This window comes from Microcebus murinus, chromosome 16 (assembly GCF_040939455.1).
Source record: "Microcebus murinus isolate Inina chromosome 16, M.murinus_Inina_mat1.0, whole genome shotgun sequence".
Taxonomy (NCBI): domain Eukaryota; kingdom Metazoa; phylum Chordata; class Mammalia; order Primates; family Cheirogaleidae; genus Microcebus; species Microcebus murinus.
In genome coordinates this window covers 51,056,422-51,079,464 of record NC_134119.1, presented here as the reverse complement: position 1 = coordinate 51,079,464, position 23,043 = coordinate 51,056,422, and the positions used below count along the sequence as shown (strand labels likewise).

Here is a 23,043-nt window from a genome sequence, read left to right as displayed (position 1 = left end):
TTTGTTTAAGAGGAACAATAGAAAGTGAGTGTCTATGTTGGGGATGGGGGCACCCAAGCGAGGCTGCTTCCCCTCCGTCTCCCTTCCTCCCATCAGTCAGAGAAAGAAACTGAAAACGTGGCCTGGGATGGCTAAAATATCAGCTCAATTTGGCCTGGGTTTCTAGCTGGCAAGATCAAGGGTAGGGATGACGGAATGCTACAAACTGATGGTGTGGCCCCACGGGAGGCCCCATACCCGGTATCCAATGGTGTTAAAGGGACTGACCCTGCCAGTCACACCGGCAGACCTGCCGCCCCACAGGTGTGGCAGCACCTTCTGTTCTGTGCTGGCTCCGCAGCTCCCAGCTGCAGTTTGCCGCTGACTCCAAGGGACACAACCCCCCCTCAGGCCACCCCAGGACCTCCGCAGCTCCACACCCAGTCTGTGCAGGCAAGATCCTAGCGACATCTACCTTCTCCAGGAGCACATTCAACATCACCTTAAGGACATCCTCCTCCAAGGTCATTTATTTAACACACTCATCACAGACACCTACTTCCAAAATAAAATCAACAGGCGCTCTGATTGGCGCACCCAGAGACTCCTTTACCGTAGGGGCTTTGCCAGCCTCTTCTCAGCCCCGCTGGAGTCTCTCAGCCACTCACAACGGCCATGAGGTGCCCAGGGGCTCCTTACGCAAGAAACTACTCCTTTTGGCCTCGTGCTACCCCATTAAAACAACAAATGACTGGGCACCTACTGGGCTCTCCTGGAAACAGAGGCTCTCAAAGACCCTGAGCCTATGGCCCCCACACCCAGCTGCCCATTGTGTTCTGGGTCATGGAAACAAGCTCAGCACAGCCACCAAGGCAGGCTGGAGCCACACACCTGCAGAGGGAGGGGCTACATGACGGAGCTGTGCTATGCCAGCCATCCTTCGTGACAGAGCTCAGTGGGACACTGGTGCCTTCCTTCCTTAGCCAAGACGCCACTTATGAAGGATGGGACCCAAGACACGGCACACTTGGCAAAAATTCAGGCAGCACTGGGTGCCCTGGCCAGCACATGTTCTCTTCTGCACATTTATTGTAAATTATTGGGCAGTTACCTAAAAGTTGCCACCTGGGTAGAGATTTATGGGAATCTCTTGCCTCACAGATACCCAAAATCGAAATCGAAATCACATCGTCTATATATACATGCCAGGCCTTCCTGGGACATTCCATAAGCCCTTCCTTTGAAGGGCTTGACTGTCACATCTGTGTCTGCGTGTCTCACCAAACCTATTTAAAACAAATCCTGGGGACAAATTTTAGAACAATCTTCAAATCTGTCTCTCTTCTGACGTCATCAAACCTCTTCTGTGTCAATTTCCCTCTGCCACACCGCATACGGACACTGGGATTACGTGTAGGGTCCTCCTGATCATCTCCCCGTCCAACAGCCTTAGCGTGATCACACCTGCAAAGCCCTTCACCATATAGGTGACGGGCATCTCCGGGGGCCTTTATTCAGTCTCTCACACTCCATTTATTCCCCTCTCAAGATCTATGCTGTTCTTGTCAGAAATTTTAATTCTTTAGATATATTTTAAACCCATAAAACATTATTAATTTAATTCTTTCTTCAATTGGGTCTAATCTGCTATTAAACCACTGTTTTTAACGAGCTTTATTTTTTATTTTATTTTATTTTTTAATTTTTTTTTTGTTTGAGACAAAGTCTCGCTTTGTTGTCCAGGCTAGAGTGAGTGCCGTGGCATCAGCCTAGCTCACAGCAACCTCAAACTCCTGGGCTCAAGCGATCCTCCTGCCTCAGCCTCTCGAGTAGCTGGGACTATAGGCATGCACCACCATGCCTGGCTAATTTTTTCTTTATATATATTTTTTAGTTGGTCAATTAATTTCTTTTTATTTTTAGTAGAGATGGGGTCTCACTCAGGCTGGTTTCGAACTCCTGACCTCAATCCGCCTGCCTCGATCTCCCAGAGTGCTAGGATTACAGGCATGAGCCACCACGCCCGGCCATAACGAGCTTTATTAAGGTGTGATTTACATACAATAAAATAGACTGATTGATAATGTGTAATTAAATAAATTTTCACTAAGCTTTCTTGAAGTTTTTATACTTTTTTAATGTTTTAATTTTGAAAAGTTTCAAGCTCTTAGAAAAGTTATAATAATAGTACATACTTTCCACCAAATCTTCCAATTCTTTTTTTTTTTTTAGCCACTAGACCACCAGGGAGTGCCGATTGTTAACATTTTGCTATATTTGCTTTTATTTTTCTCTATATATGTAATCATATTATAGTTTTTTGTTTTAATTTTCAGAACCATTTTAAGTATAGCCATAGCAACCCATTACCTCTAAATACTTCAGCATGGATATCAAAAGAATAAGGATATCTCCATTCACAACTGTAATGCAATTAAGTCATTTAATAATTTTCTTTTTTTCTTTTTTCTTTCCTTTTTTTCCCTTAGAAACTGATATTTATTTTCTGTCAATCTCCTTCCTTCCTTCTTCCCTCCCTCCCTCCCTTCCTTCCTTCCTTCCTTGACAGGGTCTCACTCTGTTGCCAGGGCTATAGTGCCATGGCATCAGCCTAGCTCACAGCAACCTCAAACTCCTGAGTTCAAGCAATCTTCCTGCCTCAGCCTCCCAAGTGGCTGGGACTACAGGCGCCACCACGCCCGGCCAATTTTTTCTATTTTAGTACAGACAGGGTCTTGCTGTTGCTCAGGCTGGTCTCGAACTCCTGAGTTCAAGTGATCCTCCTACCTTGGCCTCCCAGAGTACTAGGATTACAGGCGTTAGCCACCATGCCTGGCCTGTTTTCTGTCAATCCTAAGAGCTGTGGAAGAATAGCTTAAGACCACTCAGTGGTTGATCTTGCCCATTCAGCAGCCTGGGGAGTGGGCACTGCAGGCCAGGCTTCTGTGGCCAGCTGAGTGCTCTGGTTTTCAGCAGGAATCTGCTGAACAGGCCCGGGAGGCACCTGCAGGCCTTCAGACCAGTCAGCAACCTCAGGTTGGGTAGCTGTGAACTCAGGAGGTAGCGTGGTCCATTCATCCTAAAAGTCCTTCTTGGTCCCAGCTTGGCAGCAGCAGCCTACTCTTCCTTTTCAGTCCCTTTGGGGTCTTTGCGTAAGTAGAGATCAGGCATGACCTCCCACAGGTGTTCACAGGAGACAATGCCATACATGTATAGAATGTCCCAGGCCATCAGACCCACTGAGCGAGCTCCCTTGTTGCATGCAATGGCAAAGTCCACATGGCACAGAGGAGAGCCCGTGTCACGCACAGCATGTGGGTAGGTGAACATAAGATACCTCTGTGAGAGGCTGGTGGTCAGCCCGAGTCGGGTCAGTAGCCACCAGCAGATGTAGCTCCTGGGAGGCTGCCTGGACCTGGTTAGTGGAGGTTCTAGGAGTGGCTCCAGGGGCAGCTGCAAACGTCAGCACAACCTGCTGGCCAGTAGTCCTAGAGGACATGACACTGCCATTAGCTGGGTTATCGATGGCAGCAGTGGTATCACTTGTCAGTAGTAGCTTCTCCTGGGTCCTCTTCAGATTTACGATGCAGATGTCATCACTTTCCTTTTGCACATGTACTGTCCCATTCGGACATCAAGATTGGTGCCACCTAAGTAGGTTCCTGCTGCAAGGAATTTGAGGATGTCCTCCTCCTTGATTTGTAGGACTTCAAGGGCTCCGGACAGTGTAAAACTTTCCATTTAAGTCGCAAGAGGAATCCAGAACAACACTGGTTGGACCCCTCTCTGGGTGGTGTGGAAAGGCCATTTAATAATTTTAGAATTTATCACTGGTAGAATTTTATCATGTAAAACACAGTACATAGTCCAAGTTGTGAATTATCCCAATCATGCACTTTATAAACCCTTTTTTCCTCATCCAGGATCCATTCCTGCATCATGTATTGAAGGTTTCTGTTCATTTTTGTTTTGTTTGTTGGTTTTATCTTCCTGCAGGGAGATTCACATTTTTTTCTGGCAGGTGGCTAGGTTAGCAGATCACCTTAATTCACTCTGGGCTTGAGGAAATTCAAGGCTGGGCTTCAGTTCCTGTAGGACAATTCAAGTCTGGGCTTCAGTTCCTGGTTCACCTTTACTTTTAGGGTATAGCCCTTTGGGGTCCCCACTGAAAGCCTAAAGTGTTCACCAGGGCCTCTCTGCGTGAACTCTGAATTCCGTCCCATAGCCCTGTGAGTCCACCAAGAACCTTGCAGTTATGATTGGAATGTCCTCTGGTGGTTTGGAGCCCAGGTCCAAATGCTCACCTCACCACTCTGGGAAACTTTCTCCCAAATCTTGGCCCTGTAAATCTTTGCTGCCTTTGTAGCGCTCCAGTGCTGCAAACAGATTTTGCAAACAGATTTTGCTGTCCAGCTTTGCTAGCTGTTCTGAGGAGGAGGGTTTGACTGAAACAACTGTTCCCATTGCTGGAGGCCCTTCTCTTCAGTTTTGGCCTGGTGATTCCTCAGTCTTTTCAGTTCTGTAATTCTTTTAAGATTTGTTTTTCAGATCATTTATCCACTGCTTTTAGTCGTTTTCTCTGGAGTGTTTGGACTGAATCACAGCCTGCTATTCCTGGAAAGAGACGTTTCTGTGCTGTCATTTTTTTTCTTAGCTTTCCCTCCCTTTCTTACCTTTTAGTTTTTTATCAAATTTTTTTCCACTAAATTTTTTTTTTGTATTACATTTTTACCTTTCTGCTGGCTTGGAATCTATACACTGTCTTTTAAATGGCTAATTATGACGTCTTTTGCAATTTCAGCATAAGAAGACCTAATGTTAGACAACATCTTAACCCCTCTCCCCAAAATAGAAAAAAACCCAGAGCACTGTGACTCTGATGACCCTCTGCACAACTTGTGGGCTATTGCTGTCCAGTATTTCAGTTTTCTTCTTATTATACTGTTCATTTCATTATTATTTTATACAATGTTTGCTTGAAGTCACATATGTACATCGGACTATAGTCATCACACAGTATCCCTGGGGATTGGTTCTAGGACCTCTGAGATCACCAAATCCCCAGATGCTCAAGTCCCAGATACAAAATGGCATAGTATTTTGCACACAACCTACACATACCTTTCCACACACTTTAAATCATCCCTAGAGTACTTATAATACCTAATACAATGTAAATGCTATGCAAATAGTTGTATTGTTTTAAATTTTGTACTATTTTTTTTGTTGTATCATTGGTTTGTTTTGGAGACAGGGTCTCGCTCTGTCACCCAGGTTAGAGTGCAGTGCAGTCATCATAGCTCACTGCAGCCTCAGACTTTGGGGCTCAAGTGAGCTTCCTGCCTCAGCCTCTGGGGTAGCTGGGACTACAGGCGACAGCGTGCCCTGCTAATTTTCCTATTTTTAGTAGAGACCAGACGGGGTCTTGCTCTTGCTCAAGCTGGTCTGCAACTCCTGAGATCAAGCGATCCTCCTACCTCGGCCTCCCAAAGCGCTAGGATTACAGGCTTACGTGACCGACAGCGCCCTGACAGCAACCTCAAACTCCTAGGCTAAAGCGATCCTCCTGCCTCAGCCTTCTGAGCTGGTGGGACTACAGGCATGCGCTACCGTGCCCGGCTAATTTTTTTAATACATTTTTAGTTGTCCAGATAATTTCTATTTTTTAGTAGAGACGGGGTCTCGCTCTTGCTCAGGCTGGTCTCGAACTCCTGACCTTGAGCGATCTTCCCGTCTTGGCCTCCCAGAATGTTAGGATTACAGGCGTGAGCCACCGCGCCGGCCTTAAAAAGTATTTTAAATCCGCAGCTGGTTGAATTCACGCACGCAGAGTCCGCGGATCCGCTGCTCTGGCGAGCCTGGGGCCACGCGGGGCCACCTCGCATCTCCCTCTGCAGCCCTCACCCAAACCAGCCAGCCCGGCCCAGAGCTTCGCCTCCGCAGGCACCTGCGCCCGACCCCTCCCCGCCGCCCGGCCACCGAGGGACTGAGCCCGCGGTCCCGACCGGCCTCCCGAGTCCGCCGCCCCGGCCTGTTCCGGCTCCGGCCCGACCTGCTCGGAGCACGAACCAGACGGGGCTCGACGCGCACCCCGGCCGACCAAGCGTTCCTCGGAGAGCCTTTCCCGGGCTTAGTCGCTCGGCCCCCGCCACCACCTCGGCGGCCGCGCCCAGGGGAGCAGCGGGAGGAGCGTCCGCCCCGCCCCGCGGCCTCGCCCCGCCCCGCGGCCTCGCCCCGCCCCGCGGCCTCGCCCCGCCCCCGGCCCCGCCCCGCCCCGAGGCCCCGCCCCCGGCCCCGCCCCGCGGAGGCGGCCACGTGGGGCGCGCGGGACCCGACCCGGAGGCGGAACCGCCGGCTCCCGGACGGCGGAGGTGCGCGCTGACGGACTGGGCCGTGCAGGTCCGGGGACGCCCCCAGGCGGCCCCGCACCCTAGCCGCGCGACCCCCGCGACCCCGGCGCCCCGGCCATGGGAGCTCCGCGGTCCCGCGCCGCCCGCGCCTGGGTCGTGTGCTCCCGCGCCGCGCTGCTCGCGCTGCTGGCTGCGCTCCCGGCCGCCCCGGCCGAAGCCCCGTACCTGGTGCGCGTGGACGCGGCCCGCGCAGTGCGGCCCCTGCGGCACTTCTGGAGGAGCACGGGCTTCTGGTGAGCGCTCTGCGCAGGGAAACTGAGGACCGAGCGTCCCACCCGCCCATATCGCTCGCTCTTCCCAAGCCCCGGAAGCCCACCCTGCCCCTGGCCTCAGGGACCCTCTTGGCGCATCTAGGGAGACACTCGGGCTCGCTTGCCTGTGGTCTTGAGTACAGTAGGTGCTCCCAAGAGAGGACAGGGCCCTCTGCTCATCCCCGTGCCGCCCAGCGCGTGTGGTGGAGGCCTGGAGCAGCCCTGAGCTTGGCCAGTGGCCTCCAGACTCAAGAAGCTTGTGGCTGCCCCCAGGGGCTCAGGGCACTGCTTGTGGTTGAGGCAGACCAGGAGTCTCCCGAGAGGGGGCAGCCCCAGGGGTGTCACATGACCTGGCTGCTGTCCTGTGTGTCCCCAAGCCCCTCAAAGTGGGCTGAGAGTCTCCTGTATGGCAGGGCAGCGGGTGGGGTGGAACATGGTTTTCTGTCCCGTGGGAGCTCCCTTCCCGGAGAAGACAAGACTTCACAACGTTCCTGGCATTAGGGTCATTTTATTATTCACTGAGTAGACAAGCACCAATCAGTCGCCTGGAGCCCCACCAGTCATGGGTCCTGGATTTATAGGGGCCGGATGTGTAGGGAGACTGCGCTGCTGAGCAGGGCCCAAGGCTCAGGACTAACACAGCCACCCCTTCTGTTCCCAGTCCCCCGCTGCCACACAACCAGGCCGACCAGTACGTCCTCAGCTGGGACCAGCAGCTGAACCTCGCCTACGTGGGTGCTGTCCCTCACCATGGCATTGAGCAGGTCCGGACTCACTGGCTGCTCGACCTCATCACAGCCAGGTGGGTGGTGTAGGGGTGGGCCTCCTGGGGCAGCTGGCCAGAGTCCCCGGAGAAGAAGGCGAGGCCAAGTGAGGAGCCAGCCTGGCCTCACGCTGTGTTGGACAGTGTGGGCCGGGACTGCTGCTTGGAGGACCCATTGCCCTTACACTTCCTGTTACAGCATCCTGTTGGGGAGGGAAGGTGGGAGGACGTTCTCACTGGCTGTGCTCCGGGGGGCCAGTGGGGCAGTGTGTGTTGGGGACAACTGCTGGATGGGACACAGCTGGCTTCCCCCTGGAGATCACCTTGGAGGTTGAGGCCTACTTGGTGTTGTGTGGCATGTGGCTTTGTGTGCCAGGCCTGAGTGCTGGGCTGAGGTTCTATTGCTCACACCACCTTTGGCCCTGACACTGGATCTCCTTCCCTGGAGCAGGCTGTCACCGTGAGGGGGAGGCATAGGGCAGGAGCGGGCGCAGGGCACTTGGGTGTGGAGGGCTTAGAGAAACAGAGCTCCTCATGCCTTTGGCCAGAGTCGCCAGCCCCTACCCTGTGGGGCTAAGGCTGGACAGGCCCTGGGATAGTGTGTCCTTTTGGCACCTTGGAGGCTGCATGATTTGCAGGGACCCTTGTTCAAATAAGACAGTGACACAGAGTGTCAGGTCAGGCACAGCACTTCTGGGCTCAGGCTGAGGGACTGCATGGGTGGCTGGCATCACAGCCCAGCCAGCATCCTGGGGGCAGCACTTGTCTCAAAGGTGAAGGATCTTGATTATTGAGTGGCTGGGGTCCTTGCATGTGATCAGAGTGTCCCCTTCCCCTTCCCCAGTTGGGGTTCCCTGGTTTCCTAGGGCAGAGGCGGTGCAAGAGTGCACCTCCCTGATGACTCCAGCCCTTGGCATCGCTCCCCGGGAGGGATCTTGGCGATGGCTGCAGATCTGCACTGCAGGCTCCCAGCAGGGAGTGGTGAGCAGGCCCTGGCCCTGCTAGAGGGTGGAGTCGGCAGCCGCCAGCTCCCCATGGCGGGCTCGTGCTGCCAGAACGGCACTGTGCACGCTGTGGAACAGCTGTTCCTCCTCAGCCACGTCCCCCTGGTCCTCCCTGAGGAAGCCACCTTTCCCCAGAGCATCCCTCACTGGGGGGCTGCAACAGGCCAGGAGCAGGCTGATGCCCAGGGCCTTATAGTCTTGGCGCAGACCCTGCAGTGTGGCCATGCCAGTCGTATCCAGGAACAGCAGCGGGGCACAGTCAATGACCACTGTGTGGAAGCCCGCCGCTGTAGGCACCAGCGCGGCCCTGCTGCTCCCGGGGCCATCTTTGCTCTCGACAGGGTCTGTTTCGCTGGCCCCCACCTCTGAGCTCCGTTCCTTCCTTCTGGCAGCCAAGCGCCCTGCGTCTAGCCCCGTGAGGCTGTAGAGGGACTGCAGGAAGAAGTCCTTGTTGGCATAGTAGAGTGGCCCTGAGAAGCGGAACACCTGGACCCTGGGCTCAGGGACGAGGCCCTCAAATTCTGTGGTATCCTCGTAGAATGCTGAGTCCCCGATGCGGGCGAGTAAGGCAGCATGTGGGCGCTGTGTACGGCCCACCAGGCTGAGCAGCGAGAGGATCACGCCGGCCAGCAGCCCGGCCTCAGTGCTGACCAGCACGCAGGTGGCCGCGGTGCCCATCCAGACCAGCGCATCAGCTGGGCTCAGCCGCCACAGCCGAGGGAGATCTCTCACCTTGCGTAGGGCCCCACGCAGGCTGACAACAATGACACACGCCAGCACGCTCCGCTGCAGGTCCCGGAACAGTGGCGCCAGCACCAGCAGCACTAGCAGCACCACGGCGGCGCTGACCACACTGGACAGCTGCGTCCGGCAGCCAGTGGAGGTCTTCACCAGGCTCTTGGCAAGGGCAGCGCTGGTGGCAAAGCAGTGGAAGAAGGCAGGCAGCACGTTGCAGCAGCCCACGGCCAGCAGCTCCTGGTTGGCGCGGATGGAGTAGCCATGGTTGTGGGCGAACATCTCCGCTAGTGAGATGGAGAAGGCTGAGCCCACGAGGGCCAGGGCCACGGCGTCCAGGGCCACACGCTGCATCAGCTCTGGGTCTGGCACCCGTGGAACCACAAAACCAGTGGGGATGTTGCCAGCCACACTTGAGCCAAAGCGCTCATGGAGCTGCCCAAAGTGGGACACAAGCGTGGCCACCACAATGACCAGAAGCTCTGTGGGCAGTGGCACCCTCAGGCGGTGCCGGCAGCGGTCTGAAAGCTCCTTAGCAACCAGCAGCACTGCCAGACATATAGTGCTGGTGACCACATCGCACACGTTGGCCTGGCTGGCGCTACGAAGCAGGCTTAGCCATGTGCTGACCACCATGCCCAGCCCCTGGTGCCGAGGCATCCGCACGCCCAGCAGGTGCCTGAGCTGCGAGGTCAGGATGGTCACGGAGGCCCCCATGGCAAAGCCATCGAGCAGCGGCTGCGAGAGGTAGGCGGACACGAAGCCCAGCTGGAGGACGCCCATAAGGACCTGTGGACAGAGTGTGGTCAGGCCAGCAGGCTGTCCAGCAGGAGCTATGTGCCCTGCCACTGGCACTTGGTGTGGCCTGAGGGGCGTGGTCGCAGCACAGAGTCTGACAACCCACTGCTCCAGCTGCCTGTTTTCCAAATCAGACTCCTCCTATGTTCCTGCACTGCACACCTGCACACACACCAGCGGATACTCGGACACACCCATGGGTGTTGCATGTGTACACCGTTGGCCATGGATGCTCACTTCTTACCCTCTCGCATGCACAGGAACCAGTTTTATTTCAGAATTGAGGCCTCTGGGCTCTAGGCATTAAAAAAGCCTTTCTTCCTGTTTCCTGCACGTGGCACTGACCCCCATTGCCCTGCAATAGCACTGACCCCCCAGTGCCCTCCCGTGCAGACATGGAGCCGACGGGGAACTGGAGTGGGCAGGCCTTAGGTAGGAGATAGCCAGATGTGGGGAGCTGCAGTAAGGCAGCCCTGTACCCCAGGTTCCACCAGGGAAAGAAAGCTCAGGAGGCCATAGTCTGGCTTGACTGAGCCCCAGCCACTGGCCAGGCTGGCTCTCAGGACCCCTCCCCACTGCGCCCTCAGCCCTTGGGTGTCAGTGCCTTGCCCTGGAATGCTCTTGGAGGCCCAGCTCCGCCTGTGCCTTGCTCTGTCCTCTCCAAGGCCCCAGCCTGTCCTCCGGACCTGAACCCATATTTCCTCCCAGGCTTGCCCCTGTGGTAGGTGAGGGGCACCTAAGAGTGGGGTGTCCTGAGCGGCTGAGTGGCCCACTTTTACCCCCGTGCAGCTGGCTCCTCACCTGGTAAACCCCGGCCACCAGTGTGAGGGCAGTGGCGACGCGGATGGCGTAGCAGTCCCGCCCACAGTCGGGAGGCCCAAGCACCAGCGTGGCAGCTGAGTCGTTGAGGTTGCTGCCGTTGGCTCTGGGCCCCAGGCTGTCCTGGGAGGGGTCGAAGCCAGCCAGGTGGAGCTCGCGGTCAACCACTTGCCCCACCATGAGGCAGAGCAGACTGAAGATGCCCACGGAGATGTGGCGCGAGGTGCCCATGAAGAAGTAGATGAGGTTGGCGAAGAAGGACGTGTAAAGGCTGTAGATGGGCTGCAGCCCGGCCAGCAGCGAGTAGGCGATGGCCTGCGGCACCAGGATGATGCCAATGACTAGACCTGACATGATGTCACCCGCCAGGTACTCCCGAGGGCGGTACTGGCGCAGCCAGCGCGTGGCAGGGATCAGGTCCTGCACCAGTGCCCTGGCTCGTGGCAGGCTGCACGTGCAGCTCCGCAGCAGCCTGGCCTTCAGTGTTTTGCGCAGACCCTGGGGCACCGGGGGCTGCCGTCGGACCAGCACCAGCCCCCTGCCCTGCTGCAGGGGCTCAGAGGACACCTCCATCCTGCAGCACTAGGCCGCTCAGCCCCACCTGCAACAGAGAAAGGGGCATGGCCTTGGGGTCCCAGGGCCTGGGTCTCAACCAAAAAGTCTCCGACAGGGGCAAGTGCTGCTACTGCCCAGGGCAGGGGTCAGAGGTTGCCCTGGTCTCGGGAGATGAGGGGACTGGGCCAGGAGCTGGTGCTGAGCCCCTCCCAGCAGCATGGGCCCAGACACCCTACCCCATCTGGATGGACATCAGGTCCTGCTCACTCCAAGGTTCCTTCCATCTGTGGGGTGAGACATGATTACGACAATGGGCCACGTGCCTGGGGTGTGCCAAGGCCATTGGTGCTGAGGGGTGGCCCAGCAGTTCCTGCCTCAAATCTGCCCTAGCCTCCTGCCACTCACCTCCCCAGTGGAGGGAGGAGGCTGGGCCACCTCACACATGTACTTCAAGTCAGACTGTCAGAGACCCAGACACGGTGAACACACCTGAGCCCTTGCTGCTTCTTGTCTGCCTCCCTGGCCCAACAAAGGGCCCTGCAGTCCACCCCATCCCCACACTGGAACCCCTCCCCTCTCCCATCCAAACCAGTGCCTGCTCCCCTATGGACACTTCCAGTTGGCCCCTCCATCACCTCTGCACCTCGGGCCCTGGGATTGGCAGAGGGCATACAGGAAGGGGGTCTCCTCGTGTGCCTGCCAAACCTTGTGGAAACTGGGACCCCAAATCTTCCAGGGGAGTGGCACTAGGGCCACCTGGGAGGGGAGGGGGATGACTGGAATCTATCTCCCCTGTCCGGGGTGTTCTGGGTCATGGGGGCCCTTCCTAGGTATGTGCCCAAGTCCCTCAAGTCCACGCAGTGCACAGGCACGCCGCACTGTCCCTCAGGGCAGCCTCCCAGAGGGGGCCCAGTCCTCTGCAAACAGCCACCCCAGGCGAGCAGAGCTGGAAGGGCACCTTCTGACATTTTCTTTGCGTTCGGAGGGCACCACTGTGCCAGGGAGGCGGCGCTTAGAGGCCAAACTTATGACATCTGTGGCTCGGGTCTGCTCTGCCCTGTTTACAGGCTCCAAAGTACTTCTGTTTTCAAAACTCCCTGCATAGCAGTGTTGAGCAGATGTTCTTTGCTCCCTCAGAGCCCAGGACACAGGCCTGGGACTCCCTGGGGAGTGGGGACAGTGATGGCCCCAGCCTGGCAGGTCAGCACGGGCTGGCTGGGCACAGCCCATGTGGGCTCCAGAGCATGGGTGCTGGCCCTGTAGGGATTGTGATGAGAGTTGTGTTCTCTTCCTCTGAAGACCCCACCACACAGGCTCCCTGGGGTCTAGGTGTGCAGCACAAGGACTGTACATGCCACCTGCCTTGAGCCTGAGGGTCCTTTAAGAAGCCATGGAATCCAGGGGTCCTGGCCAGTTGTCCACAGCTCCTGCCTCCTCTGCCTCCTGAGCTGTCTCTGTGGTGGCTGAGTTGTCCGGGGCCCCAGTTTGGCTCTTACCTGAGGGAGCACCTTATAGGCTCAGATGGCCATGGGATGTTGAGAGCTGGCGCGTCCCTTGAGGCTAGGCCCGGCTGGACCCAGAACCGCCTGGCTTTCGTGAGCAGGTGGGAGAGAAGAGCAGTGAGTCTGGCACCGACCTGCAGGCAGCGCTCTGTGTGCTGGGATCTGCAGTTAAATTATTTACCCCAAAGATTGCTGAGTCATGGGTTCCCCCCAGACGTGTTACCTGAGCAGCTAACCCAGGGAGTTGCACTGTAATCAGGCTCACAAATCATTGCAGCTGTGTGGGGCTCCAGGTGTAGCTGCCAGGGAGCGAGGGGAGGAGTGGCTGTGCTGGGTGTGGGTGTTGGGGACCCAGTGTGAGACAGAGGCTTGTGTGCTGAGTACAGACCCCTCTCTGGGGCCAAGTGCAGTCACTCCTCCCCACCTGGGAGAGGACTGAAGGAGGGGCTGTCGCCTGGTCCAATCGCTGGACATCCTGGTCCTGCAAGGAGCCATTCTGGTCCACGCCCGAGCAGGGGTGGAGGCTGTAATGGCCAGCTTGGCATAGGACCACCATGCTCCCAGCCTCCGTCCTGTGTCCATGTGTGGAAAGCAGACACGGTTGCTAGTGTGTGTGTGCACGCATGCATGGTTTGCATGCTTGTCTGGGCACATGTGTGTGTGGTGTGTACGGCCCAGGGCAGAGGGCTTCCTGGCATCCAGATACTACCGCCAGCCTAGCATGCCCTTCTCTTGGGGGCAGGGTCCTGGGTTTGCCTGCATTCCAGCCCAACCCGCTAAGATTGGCCACGCACTCGGCTCTGCTCTCTCCCCCACAGTAGGGTGGGACCAGCAGGACCTGCCTTCTTGGGCTGCCATGAAGATAAAAGATCCCTTAAAATGAATTAAACCAGAGGCCCTGAGACTCTTAGGGCAGTAGTCCATACAAGAAAACAGAGTGAGCTGCCATTTTTAAAATTATCATGCAGAGCTTCAGATCCCCCATCTTTAAAGTGGATAGTGGAGATGAGCCCCCGTCACTGGGTGCTTGAGGGTTGTGAGTGACAAGGGCTGGTTCCTTTCCGGGGGGCTGCTGCAGTCCCAAGCATGCTCCCATCTTGGAGGCAGGCCCGAGAGGCTGTGGGGGTCCCTTTGGCGGGGCTAGAAGGCCAAGCTGGCCTGGGCCTGCTGGCCCTGCCAGCCCTGGCACTCTGGGCAGCCTGGCACGGGCCTGAGGACTGTGAGGTTGCCTTGCTGCCTCTGCTGTGCGCACAGGTCCTTAAAGGGGGATTCCAGCCAACAGCCCAGTGTCTTGCAGAGTCAGATGTGGCCCTGGGGCTGCATTCTCCTGCAGAGAGGACACTGGGGTGTCAAGGGGACAGAGCCCCAGAGGGAAGGTGCTCCCATCAGGCCCCGTGACACTCAGTTCCTTTGCAGCCTGCTGGCAAGCCCTGCCTGGTTCCCTGGAGCCATGGGCCTGGCCAGGGAAGACCTGACTACATGTTGGCCCCATTTGGAGGTGAAATGGGAGTGGAATGTGGCTGGGGGATGGGGGTGGCCAGACGGTGGGGAGAAGCTGTGGGCGTGAGAGTGGGTAGGGCCAAGGGCTCCAGGGGTGCAGACCCGCGTGCACCCGTGCTGGGGCTGAGGTGCTGGTGCAGGACAGGGTGGGGGGTGCCACCTGGGGACACATAAAAACCTAAGTGTGGGGAGCAGCCATCCGCCTACCAAGGGAGTGGGGATTTCCAGAGGCTAGGGAGGGCTGGCCTGTGGGGGGATTTTAGGCTGGTGGGGATAGCTCAGGAGGGCATTTTTGAGGCACACAGAACCCCCACTATGGGTGCACTATGGGGGCCCTGCCTCTGCTGGGTGTCCCCTGCCGGTGAGGAAGTACTATTGAGATCATACCTGTAGGACACTTGGGGCCTAACCCTCTCTTCTCGACATATCCCCCTGCCTCAGTTTCTCTGCCTGTGTGCTGAGGCCAGAGGCTGGTGCTGCTGTGTGCCAGCTGTCTAGGAGTCCTGGGACCTTGCTGGTTGGACAGGGTGGGCAGGTGCACTAGCCCCTGTGCCCGTAGCTGCTCCCCAGGTAGGGAGGAGGATGGGGTCAAACCTGCCTGAACCACCCTCCCACTGGACCTCCAGTCAAGTCCGGGCCATAGGGTTATTTCCTTAATTTTGTCTTTGAATCACCCGTTTTAAGTTGGAGTACATTTATTTGCAAACATTGTACCCACCACCCTTGGAAAGAGGCCAGGCCGGCAGGGCTCTGGGGGCCAGACCCCACGTTCTCTGGAATGACCCGCCCGTGTGCGCCGTGCTGGGGTCCGGGAGAGAAGACGGAGACCCCCGCTGACACCCCCTGCACCAGTGCCCACGCCGCGGCGCTGCAGGTTCTCCCAGGGGGATCTGTGTCGGTCTGGCCGCACTCCGCACACCCCCACCCCACCCCCCGCTCGGGCCTGGCGAGAGCGAGCGCCATCGGTCCCCACCCGGTGCTTGTCCCCGCCTGCGCTGTCCCTATGCACGCGCACCCCCGCCCCCACTGCCGAGCACGCGAGGCCCGGCCCCGCCCCGCCCCGTAAACTCACCGGGCGGGCGGTGGCTCGGCCTCGGGCGTAGGCGCTCGGGCTCGGGCTGGGCTGGGGCTCGGGGCAGGAGCCCGGCGAGGGGGGACGGAGAAGGAGCCGGTTGTGCGGCCGCGGTGCCTCGCGGGGTCTGGCAGGGCGGACCGGTCCTCGGGCCTCCGCCCCCGGCTGGGCGATGGCCCCGTCTGCGTTTCCAGGCCAGGCCGCTCCACAGGGGCGTGGGGTGGGCTGCGCTCTTGGTCTCACCGGCTCAGCCCCTCTCTAATCTGGGTCTCTCAAATCCCCCTCCGGCCGGGGACCGGGGACTGAGGCGAAGGGAGACCGAGGCGCGGGCCGTGGTGCAGAAGGGCTACTCCCTGTTCCTTGGCCTAGGGTCGCCCCTGGGGGCGGCATCCTGGTTCCGGGCATCATAGCTGCGAGACTGCCAGGCCTCGAGCTAACACTCGAGTCCACCGTGGTGACAGGCTGGGGACATCTCTGACGTTGGGGCTCCCCCCGCTGGCGGCCCAGCCGGCCCAGCACCGGGACGGTGTTGACCCCAGGCCTGTGTGCGCAGGGCCGGGTTATCACCTTGGGATCTTCGAGAAAGCCTGGAGCCGCGCCAGCACCTTCACTTTCTGCCCGGCTGCCATCGCCTGCCCCTGCCCCACCCCCACCTGTAGGACTTTGGAACCCATCCGCTGGGCATTTAATTTTTACCCAAGTGCTTGTTAAGTTTTATTTCTTAGCTACTGCTGTGACCTTTGGATGGGACGGGCGGTGGCGGGGGTAGGGTGGAGAGGGCTCCACTGTGCACCCGCTGGCGTCCGGCCCTGGCCTAGGGCACGGCGGGAGGAGCAGGGGCTGGCACCTGTGCGGTGGACGGGCGGCGCTCTGCCTTGACCCGTACAAGCAAGAACAGGGACAACCAGAAGGGAGGTTCCGAGTTGTCCAGACCTGGCTGCGCTAGGGAGCAGTGCTGGAGCGGCTGGGCTGTGGCGGGAAATTGCCGTGACTAACATACAGCTGTTTAGGGCTAGATTCCCGGTCCTTGGTGGGACACTGCCCTGCCCCTGCTGCGCCATGGCACACTCGGAACAGACCCAGCTGCCTCAAGGGGGCGCATCGCGCCACCAGCTCCTTGCATCCTAATGGTGTGAGACGCCCTCAGACCCTGGCTGACCCACCTATCCGTGTCCCACGCCAAGCACCTCTCCACACGCCCGGGCCCTCACTTCGGCTGCAGCCTTTCCTCCCGGCCCACCAGGCTAGGTGCTGGCTGCTGTCCCCTGTTCTGCCACCTCACACCCTTGCCTAGGGCCAGAAGCGTCCCCCACAGCCCCAGACCCCTGAGCGCCAGTGTCTCCACCCAGCCCCCCCCCAGATGCCCAACTCCCTGCGGCCCAGTCGAGACCAGCCTGGCTCCAAGCTGATCTCCACCTGTCCAGCTGCGCAGGCTGGAAGCATGGAGTTGTTGTCCGTCTACTTTGTAATCCATCTGCTCCAGCCCTTCCTGCTGCCTCCCTGGCAGCCACCCAGTCTGGGCACCACATCTCCCCGTGGGTGACCACGGTGGCCCCCTAGCCAGTCGTCTGGCTCCAGCGAATCGCCAGAAGGATCCTTCAAAAACATCCCGGCACTGCTCTGCCCAGAACCCTGAAAGGCCTCTACATTTCACCCTGAGTCAGGGTCCTAGCTTCACAGTGGTCACAAGACCCGCATGTAACCTCATTTTCTATGATGTTACACCCTTGTTCTGCCCCAGGCCCAATAGGTGCCTTTCTGCTGCTTGTTTACTAGGAGCTGGTTCCTACCCCAGGGACTTTGCACATGCAGTCTCATCTGTTTTTCCCCATTCTCTTTGCTAGCTCATCCCATTACCTGGCAGGTCTTAGACATCCCCTCCTCAGAGAGGCCCTCCCTCCCTGACCTTCTGCCCCCTTCACTCTCTGTCATGTCCTCTTCACCAAACATCTGATGTGCTCTTAAAGATTCTGATGGTTGGCCGGGCGTGGTGGCTCACGCCTGTAATCCTAGCACTCTGGGAGGCCCAGGCGGGCGGATTGTTCAAGGTCAGGAGTTCGAAACCAGCCTGAGCAAGAGCAAGACCTCGTCTCTACTATAAATAAAAAAGAAATTAATTGGCCAACTACTATACATAGAAAAAATTAGCCGGGCATGGTGGTGCATGCCTGTAGTCCCAGCTACTCAGGAGGCTGAGGCAGGAGGATCACTTGAGCCCAGGAGTTTGAGGTTGCTGTGAGCTAGGCTGACGCCACGGCACTCACACTAGCCTGGGCAACAAAGTGAGACTCTGTCTCAAAAAAAAAAAAAAAAAAAAAAGATTCTGATGGTTGCCTGATGACATCTGTCCCCTCTCTGAACATTTGGGAATGTTTGGGAATTGAGCCCTACCTGGAATGAGTGTAGGGTGTGGGAGGCTGTCTTCTCCCTTTCTCCCATCCATGTTGTATCTTGGAGCGTGGGGGCAGGGACGACGGTGCTGTTGGGCCAAGTTTGGGGCCCTGGATTCCAGGAGAGGCAGAGAGTCAGGGTACAATGGCCACTGGGATTTTCCTGGCTCCTGTCCCACAGTGCCCATCCTGTACCTTTCCTGAAGGATCTGCCTGCTCCATCGCACCTCTGAGCCTCATGGCTGTTCTGAGTCTCCACCCCAAGTCTTCCATCTCTTGAAGGAAGAGGTGGGAGGTTTGAAAGTACAGGCACACTAGTTCACACTAGGCTGTGAGTGGCTGATAGGTTTCCATAGTGTTGGTTATTTTTTAAGGGAAAGGGCCTATCAGGAACCCTGGGTCTCAGCCCTGTGTGGTAGCTCTTGCTCTGCTGGAATGTGGCCACAGTCCCGGTGTAGAGAGCTAAGTTACATCTGTGTTCTGAGCTCTCCACACTGACATTGACTGTCCACAGGGCATCAGCTGGGCAGGGCTTGAGCTACAACTTCACCCACCTGGACAAGTACCTGGACCTTCTCAGGGAGAATCAGCTCCTCCCAGGTGAGTGGCTGGCTCTACCCTCTCAGCCCACCTGCACCCCCTCTCCCACCACCCAGCCCCTCTGGGTCCTTGTGGATTGTTTGCTTAGGACCGGCCTTGGTACTAGCAAGCTGTAGCAGGGCATGGGCATGGCATGGGCAGTGGGCAGCAGGGCTGCCATCCTCCTTTGTTGTAGGATTTGAGCTGATGGGCAGCCCCTCGGGACTCTTCACTGACTTTGAGGACAAGCAGCAGGTGTTTGCGTGGAAGGACCTGGTCTCTCTCCTAGCCAGGAGATACATTGGTGGGCAGGGTGCAGGCCCTGGGGACAGGGTGGATACTCCTGGGCAGGCTGTCCTTCCCCCATCACCCAGGCCATCCCTTGGGTCTTCTGTGTTTGGCCCCTTTGAGCCAGGGCTTCCTGATGGCAGGGAGGGTAGACAGGGTGGGGGAGGCTCGGCTGCACTCAGACCCTCCATCAGGCCCAAATCTCCAACGTGGGACTCCCTGGGTTACGGATGGGCTGGATGTTCCAACACAAAGGGGTGGAGCGCGTGTGACAGCAGGGACGCTCTGCAGGGAGGTATGGACTTGTGCATGTTTCCAAGTGGAATTTCGAGACATGGAATGAGCCGGACCACCACGACTTTGACAACGTCTCCATGACCACGCAAGGTGGGCGGTGCTTCCTGGTCCTGCGAGCTGAAAGGGGCATGGGAGCACGGTGGGGGTGGGGTGGGGAGGACACTGCACCTGCTGGTCCCTGAGGGCAGGCATGGACATGCTGTCCCTTCCACCCAGGCTTCCTGAATTACTATGATGCCTGCTCCGAGGGGCTGCGTGCTGCCAGTGCCGCTCTGCGGCTGGGCGGTCCTGGTGACTCCTTCCACGCCCCGCCGCGTTCTCCGCTGAGCTGGGGCCTCCTGGAGCACTGCCACAGCGGCACCAACTTCTTCACGGGGGAGCTGGGCGTGCGGCTGGACTACATCTCCCTCCACAAGAAGGTGCAGCCCGCCCCTCCGCCAGCCCCGGACCCTCGTCTGCCCCTCTCTGGTGGTGGCAGTGGTGTAGTTGACCATGGTGGCACCTGCAGGGTGCGGGCAGCTCCATCTACATCCTGGAGCAGGAGAAGGCGGTAGGGCAGCAGATACGGCAGCTCTTCCCCAAGTTCGCTGACACCCCCATTTACAACGACGAGGCGGACCCACTGGTGGGCTGGTCTCAGCCGCAGCCGTGGAGGGCCGACGTGACCTATGCAGCCATGGTTGTGAAGGTGGGCTCGCCCTCTGCCCTTGTACATCTTCCCCCCAGAGCCACCTTTTTCTCAGGGTGGAAGTGGGGGCCACTGCAGCCATTGTTCCAGCCGCCCCGTTTGCCCCCAGGTCATCGCCCAGCACCAGAACATGCTAGTGGCTAACACCAGCTCCTCCGTCCACTATGCGCTCCTGAGCAACGACAACGCCTTCTTGAGCTACCACCCACACCCCTTCTCGCAGCGCACGCTCACCGCACGCTTCCAGGTCAACAACACCCGCCCGCCCCACGTGCAGCTGCTGCGCAAGCCGGTGCTCACGGCCATGGGGCTGCTGGCTCTGCTGGGTGAGCAGTGCCAGGACAGCCTGCAGACAGCCAAGGCGGCCTGGCACGCCCTGGGTGTGCTAGGACCAGAGGAGGGCCTGGGTGTGCTGATCAGGGCCTTGGTCAGGCAGGGATGTCTTCTGGGCTGAGGAGTAGGCCTGAGGCAGGGGGGCGTGGACATGGGGGGCAGAGCACACTTCCTTGGGGTTTGCCCTCCCATCCCACATGCTTCTCCGGATCTGTGGGCTGTAGAGGTTGTGGTTTGGGGTTTGCCCTCCCATCCCACATGCTTCTCCGGATCTGTGGGCTGCAGAGGTTGTGGTGTGACCGGGACCCCCAGGCAGGGACCTCTTTACCAAGAGGAGGGGACAGATGTGGAAAGCCAGGCCCTGGGAGGGTGGAGGGGCAGCTTCCCCACATGGTGACAGCCTCCCCCTGTAGATGGGGAGCAGCTCTGGGCTGAGGTGTCACAGGCTGGCGTGGTCCTGGACAGCAACCACACAGTGGGCGTCCTGGCCAGTGCCCACAGCCCGGAGGGCTCTGCTGATGCCTGGCGTGCCACGGTGCTGGTCTACGCAAGTGACGACACCCTCGCCCACGCCAACCGCAGCGTTGCAGTGACCCTAAAGCTGCATGGCGTGCCCCCTGGCCCAGGTGAGTTGAGGTCCCAGGGAGGTCTCTCGCTGCGGGCACTCTGGAGGGGCGGGGCCTGGAGGGGGCGGCCAGTGAGGCGAGGCCCCAGCGTGTGCTCCGCAGGGCTGGTCTACCTCACACGCTACATGGACAACCGGCTCTGCAGCCCCCAAGGCGAGTGGCAGCGCGCTGGCCAGCCAGACTTCCCCTCCGCGGAGCAGTTCCGGCTCATGCGTGCAGCTGAGGTTTGCAGGGCGCATTAGGGTTAGGGTGCAGAGGGCCGTCAGCCCACCCTGAAATACCTGAGGACCCACCTTTATCCCCAGGACCCTGTGGCCACAGCACCACGCCCTTTCCCTGCCAGTCGCCACCTGACCCTGCGCCCAGAGCTCCCGCTGCCCTCGCTCCTGCTGGTGCATGTGTGTGCACGCCCAGAGAAGCCACCTGGCCAGGCAAGTGGCAGCCCCCACAGCTGTCCGGACTCACGCCCACCCCACCCTGTCACCCTGACACAGCACCTCCCTTCCCCCAGGTCACCCGGCTCCGTGCACTGCCCCTGACTGAGGGGCAACTGGCTCTGGTCTGGTCGGATGAGTACGTGGGCTCCAAGTACGTGAGTAGGGGCCACTTCCCATTTTGCCCCAGCACTTTCAGGGTGCAGTGGCCCTGTGGACACTCCATGGTGGTGGGCCAGCTCTCTACCTCTCTGCCTTCCACCCCCCGCATTGTGTGACATCACACCTAGTCTGGTGGGATGTAGGGGCACCTGCAGGGGACATCAAAGGCAACAGTTGGGCTCCAGCCTTCTCCCTTCTCCCCTGAAATTGCAGGAAGAGTGCCAAGGACACAGGGAGGGGGCTGGAGGGAATAGTGCTGAGGGTCTTCCCTGCCTCCCAGCCTTGGTCGTGACTCTGACCTCTCCAGGTGCCTGTGGACATATGAGATCCAATTCTCCCAGGATGGTAAGGTGTATACCCCGGTCAGCAGGAAGCCATCAACGTTTAACCTCTTTGTGTTTAGCCCAGGTATGCCCACCCCCAATTTCCCTGGCCTCAGCCCCCCCCCTTCCTGCGCCTCCACACAGTTCCAGGTGTGCTGAGGGTCAGGGCCTCCCAAAGACTTGAGTCAGGGGCATTGGGAATCGAGGTAGGTTCAGGTGGGCACACGCTCAGTAACACATGTGTATGTTTGTGTCTGCAGACACAGCTGTTGTCTCGGGTTCCTACCGAGTTCGAGCACTGGACTACTGGGCCCGGCCAGGCCCCTTCTCGGACCCTGTGTCATATCTGGAGGTCCCTGCCCCAGGAGGGTCACCAGCCCCTGGTGACCCGTGAGCCTGTGCTGACTAGTGACCTGGGGCAGCGGGCCAGTCAGTCAGCCTTCAGCACCATCTGTTCCATCTTGCTCCGTCATTGCTTTTAAAGTGCCTTTCCACACGCCAGTCTTGGGTGAGGCTTTGTGGGCCGCCACTGGGCAGGGGTGGGGCTGGCCCCTGAGGGTGAAGCCTGGGTGGGGTGAGGACCCAGCTGGAGCAAAGCCTCTTCCCACCGCCTCCCATCCAGAGCCTGCCTCTAGCCTGGATGGGCTGAGGGACACTGCTCTGGCCACGTGGAGAGTCCTGCCCACTCCAGGCAGGGAGCTCAGCTTCACCATGCCCAGCCAGGGCTCTGTGGCATCGCCCCTAGTGAGGGGCACATTCCTGTCCCTTGCTTTCTTGCTGCTCTGCAGAGTGAGGAGCTGGGGCTGCATGGGCATCCCTGCCTGGCCCAGACTGCCAGCAGCGAAAAGGCCAGCAGTGTCTACCATGCCTGTGTCCAACCCCCTTGGGTCATAGTGGCTTTACATCTGAGCCCAGGAGGAAACAGATGGCATGCCCAGATGAGGACAATTTGGTGACTGTAGAGATGGAGGCAAGGTGCAGAACTGCTCCCAGGGAGCAGGCAGACAGAGAAAGGTGTGGAGAAAGGGTACCTGGCAAGGGGCAGAGACCTGCCCAGGGGCACAGCCAGCCTGTGGGACCCTTCGGGCTGGAGCCTGGGAGTGGAGGCCCTTACCTCATCCCGCCAGCTTCTCTGCACCTGCCTGCCCTTTGTCTAGGTGTGAAGCTCATGTCCCTTGCACGCCACCAGCCAACATGGACCACCAAGTTGTGGTCAAGAGATGTCACTTTGACAGTAGTTCCACCTGAAGCCCAAAGCCATGCCCCTTTCCCCATGTGAGCCCAGACTTGGTGTCTCTGAGTACTGCTGTTGCCGTATGGGGGCAGTGGGGCTGGGCTGGGGTCCCCTGTGTGGGGCACAGTGCTCCCGCTGCCTTCTGGAGCCCCACGTTAGTCTGGCTTGGGCTCCTGTGACAAATACCACAGACCTGCTTGCTCAGACGTTGGAAATGTATTATCTCACAGCTCTGGAGGCTGGACGTTTGAGGTCAGGCTGGTTCCTCCCGAGGCTTCTCCTGGGCTTGCACATGGCCACA

The 23,043-nt window shown here is 58.6% G+C and overlaps 2 protein-coding genes across 2 annotated transcripts; one reads left to right on the top strand and one right to left on the bottom strand.

The window, feature by feature from the left end:
* The first annotated feature begins 6,298 nt into the window (after window positions 1-6,298).
* Window positions 6,299-22,004, top strand: IDUA (alpha-L-iduronidase). The gene is made up of 14 exons (XM_020281825.2): window positions 6,299-6,622; window positions 7,302-7,442; window positions 18,293-18,378; window positions 18,554-18,661; window positions 18,937-19,032; window positions 19,159-19,361; window positions 19,451-19,630; window positions 19,740-19,956; window positions 20,377-20,589; window positions 20,692-20,813; window positions 20,895-21,020; window positions 21,101-21,177; window positions 21,493-21,593; window positions 21,769-22,004. Exons 1-14 carry the CDS (start codon window positions 6,447-6,449, stop codon window positions 21,900-21,902), a joined length of 1,980 nt encoding a protein of 659 aa, XP_020137414.1. The 5' UTR covers window positions 6,299-6,446; the 3' UTR covers window positions 21,903-22,004.
* Window positions 7,133-14,014, bottom strand: SLC26A1 (solute carrier family 26 member 1). Its single transcript, XM_012783390.3, has 2 exons — window positions 10,742-14,014; window positions 7,133-9,931 (listed from the first exon to the last, which is right to left on the bottom strand). Exons 1-2 carry the CDS (start codon window positions 11,330-11,332, stop codon window positions 8,405-8,407), a joined length of 2,118 nt encoding a protein of 705 aa, XP_012638844.2. The 5' UTR covers window positions 11,333-14,014; the 3' UTR covers window positions 7,133-8,404.
* Window positions 22,005-23,043: the final 1,039 nt, after the last annotated feature.

Coding starts and splice junctions, on each gene's coding strand:
- IDUA (XM_020281825.2), top strand. CDS start 6,447: ATGGGAGCTCCGCGGTCCCGCGCCGCCCGCGCCTGGGTCGTGTGCTCC. Junction 19,362..19,450: donor ACATCTCCCTCCACAAGAAG/GTGCAGCCCGCC, acceptor TGGCACCTGCAG/GGTGCGGGCAGCTCCATCTA. Junction 20,814..20,894: donor GGCTCATGCGTGCAGCTGAG/GTTTGCAGGGCG, acceptor CTTTATCCCCAG/GACCCTGTGGCCACAGCACC.
- SLC26A1 (XM_012783390.3), bottom strand. CDS start 11,332: ATGGAGGTGTCCTCTGAGCCCCTGCAGCAGGGCAGGGGGCTGGTGCTG. Junction 9,932..10,741: donor TGGTGGCCGGGGTTTACCAG/GTGAGGAGCCAG, acceptor CTCTGTCCACAG/GTCCTTATGGGCGTCCTCCA.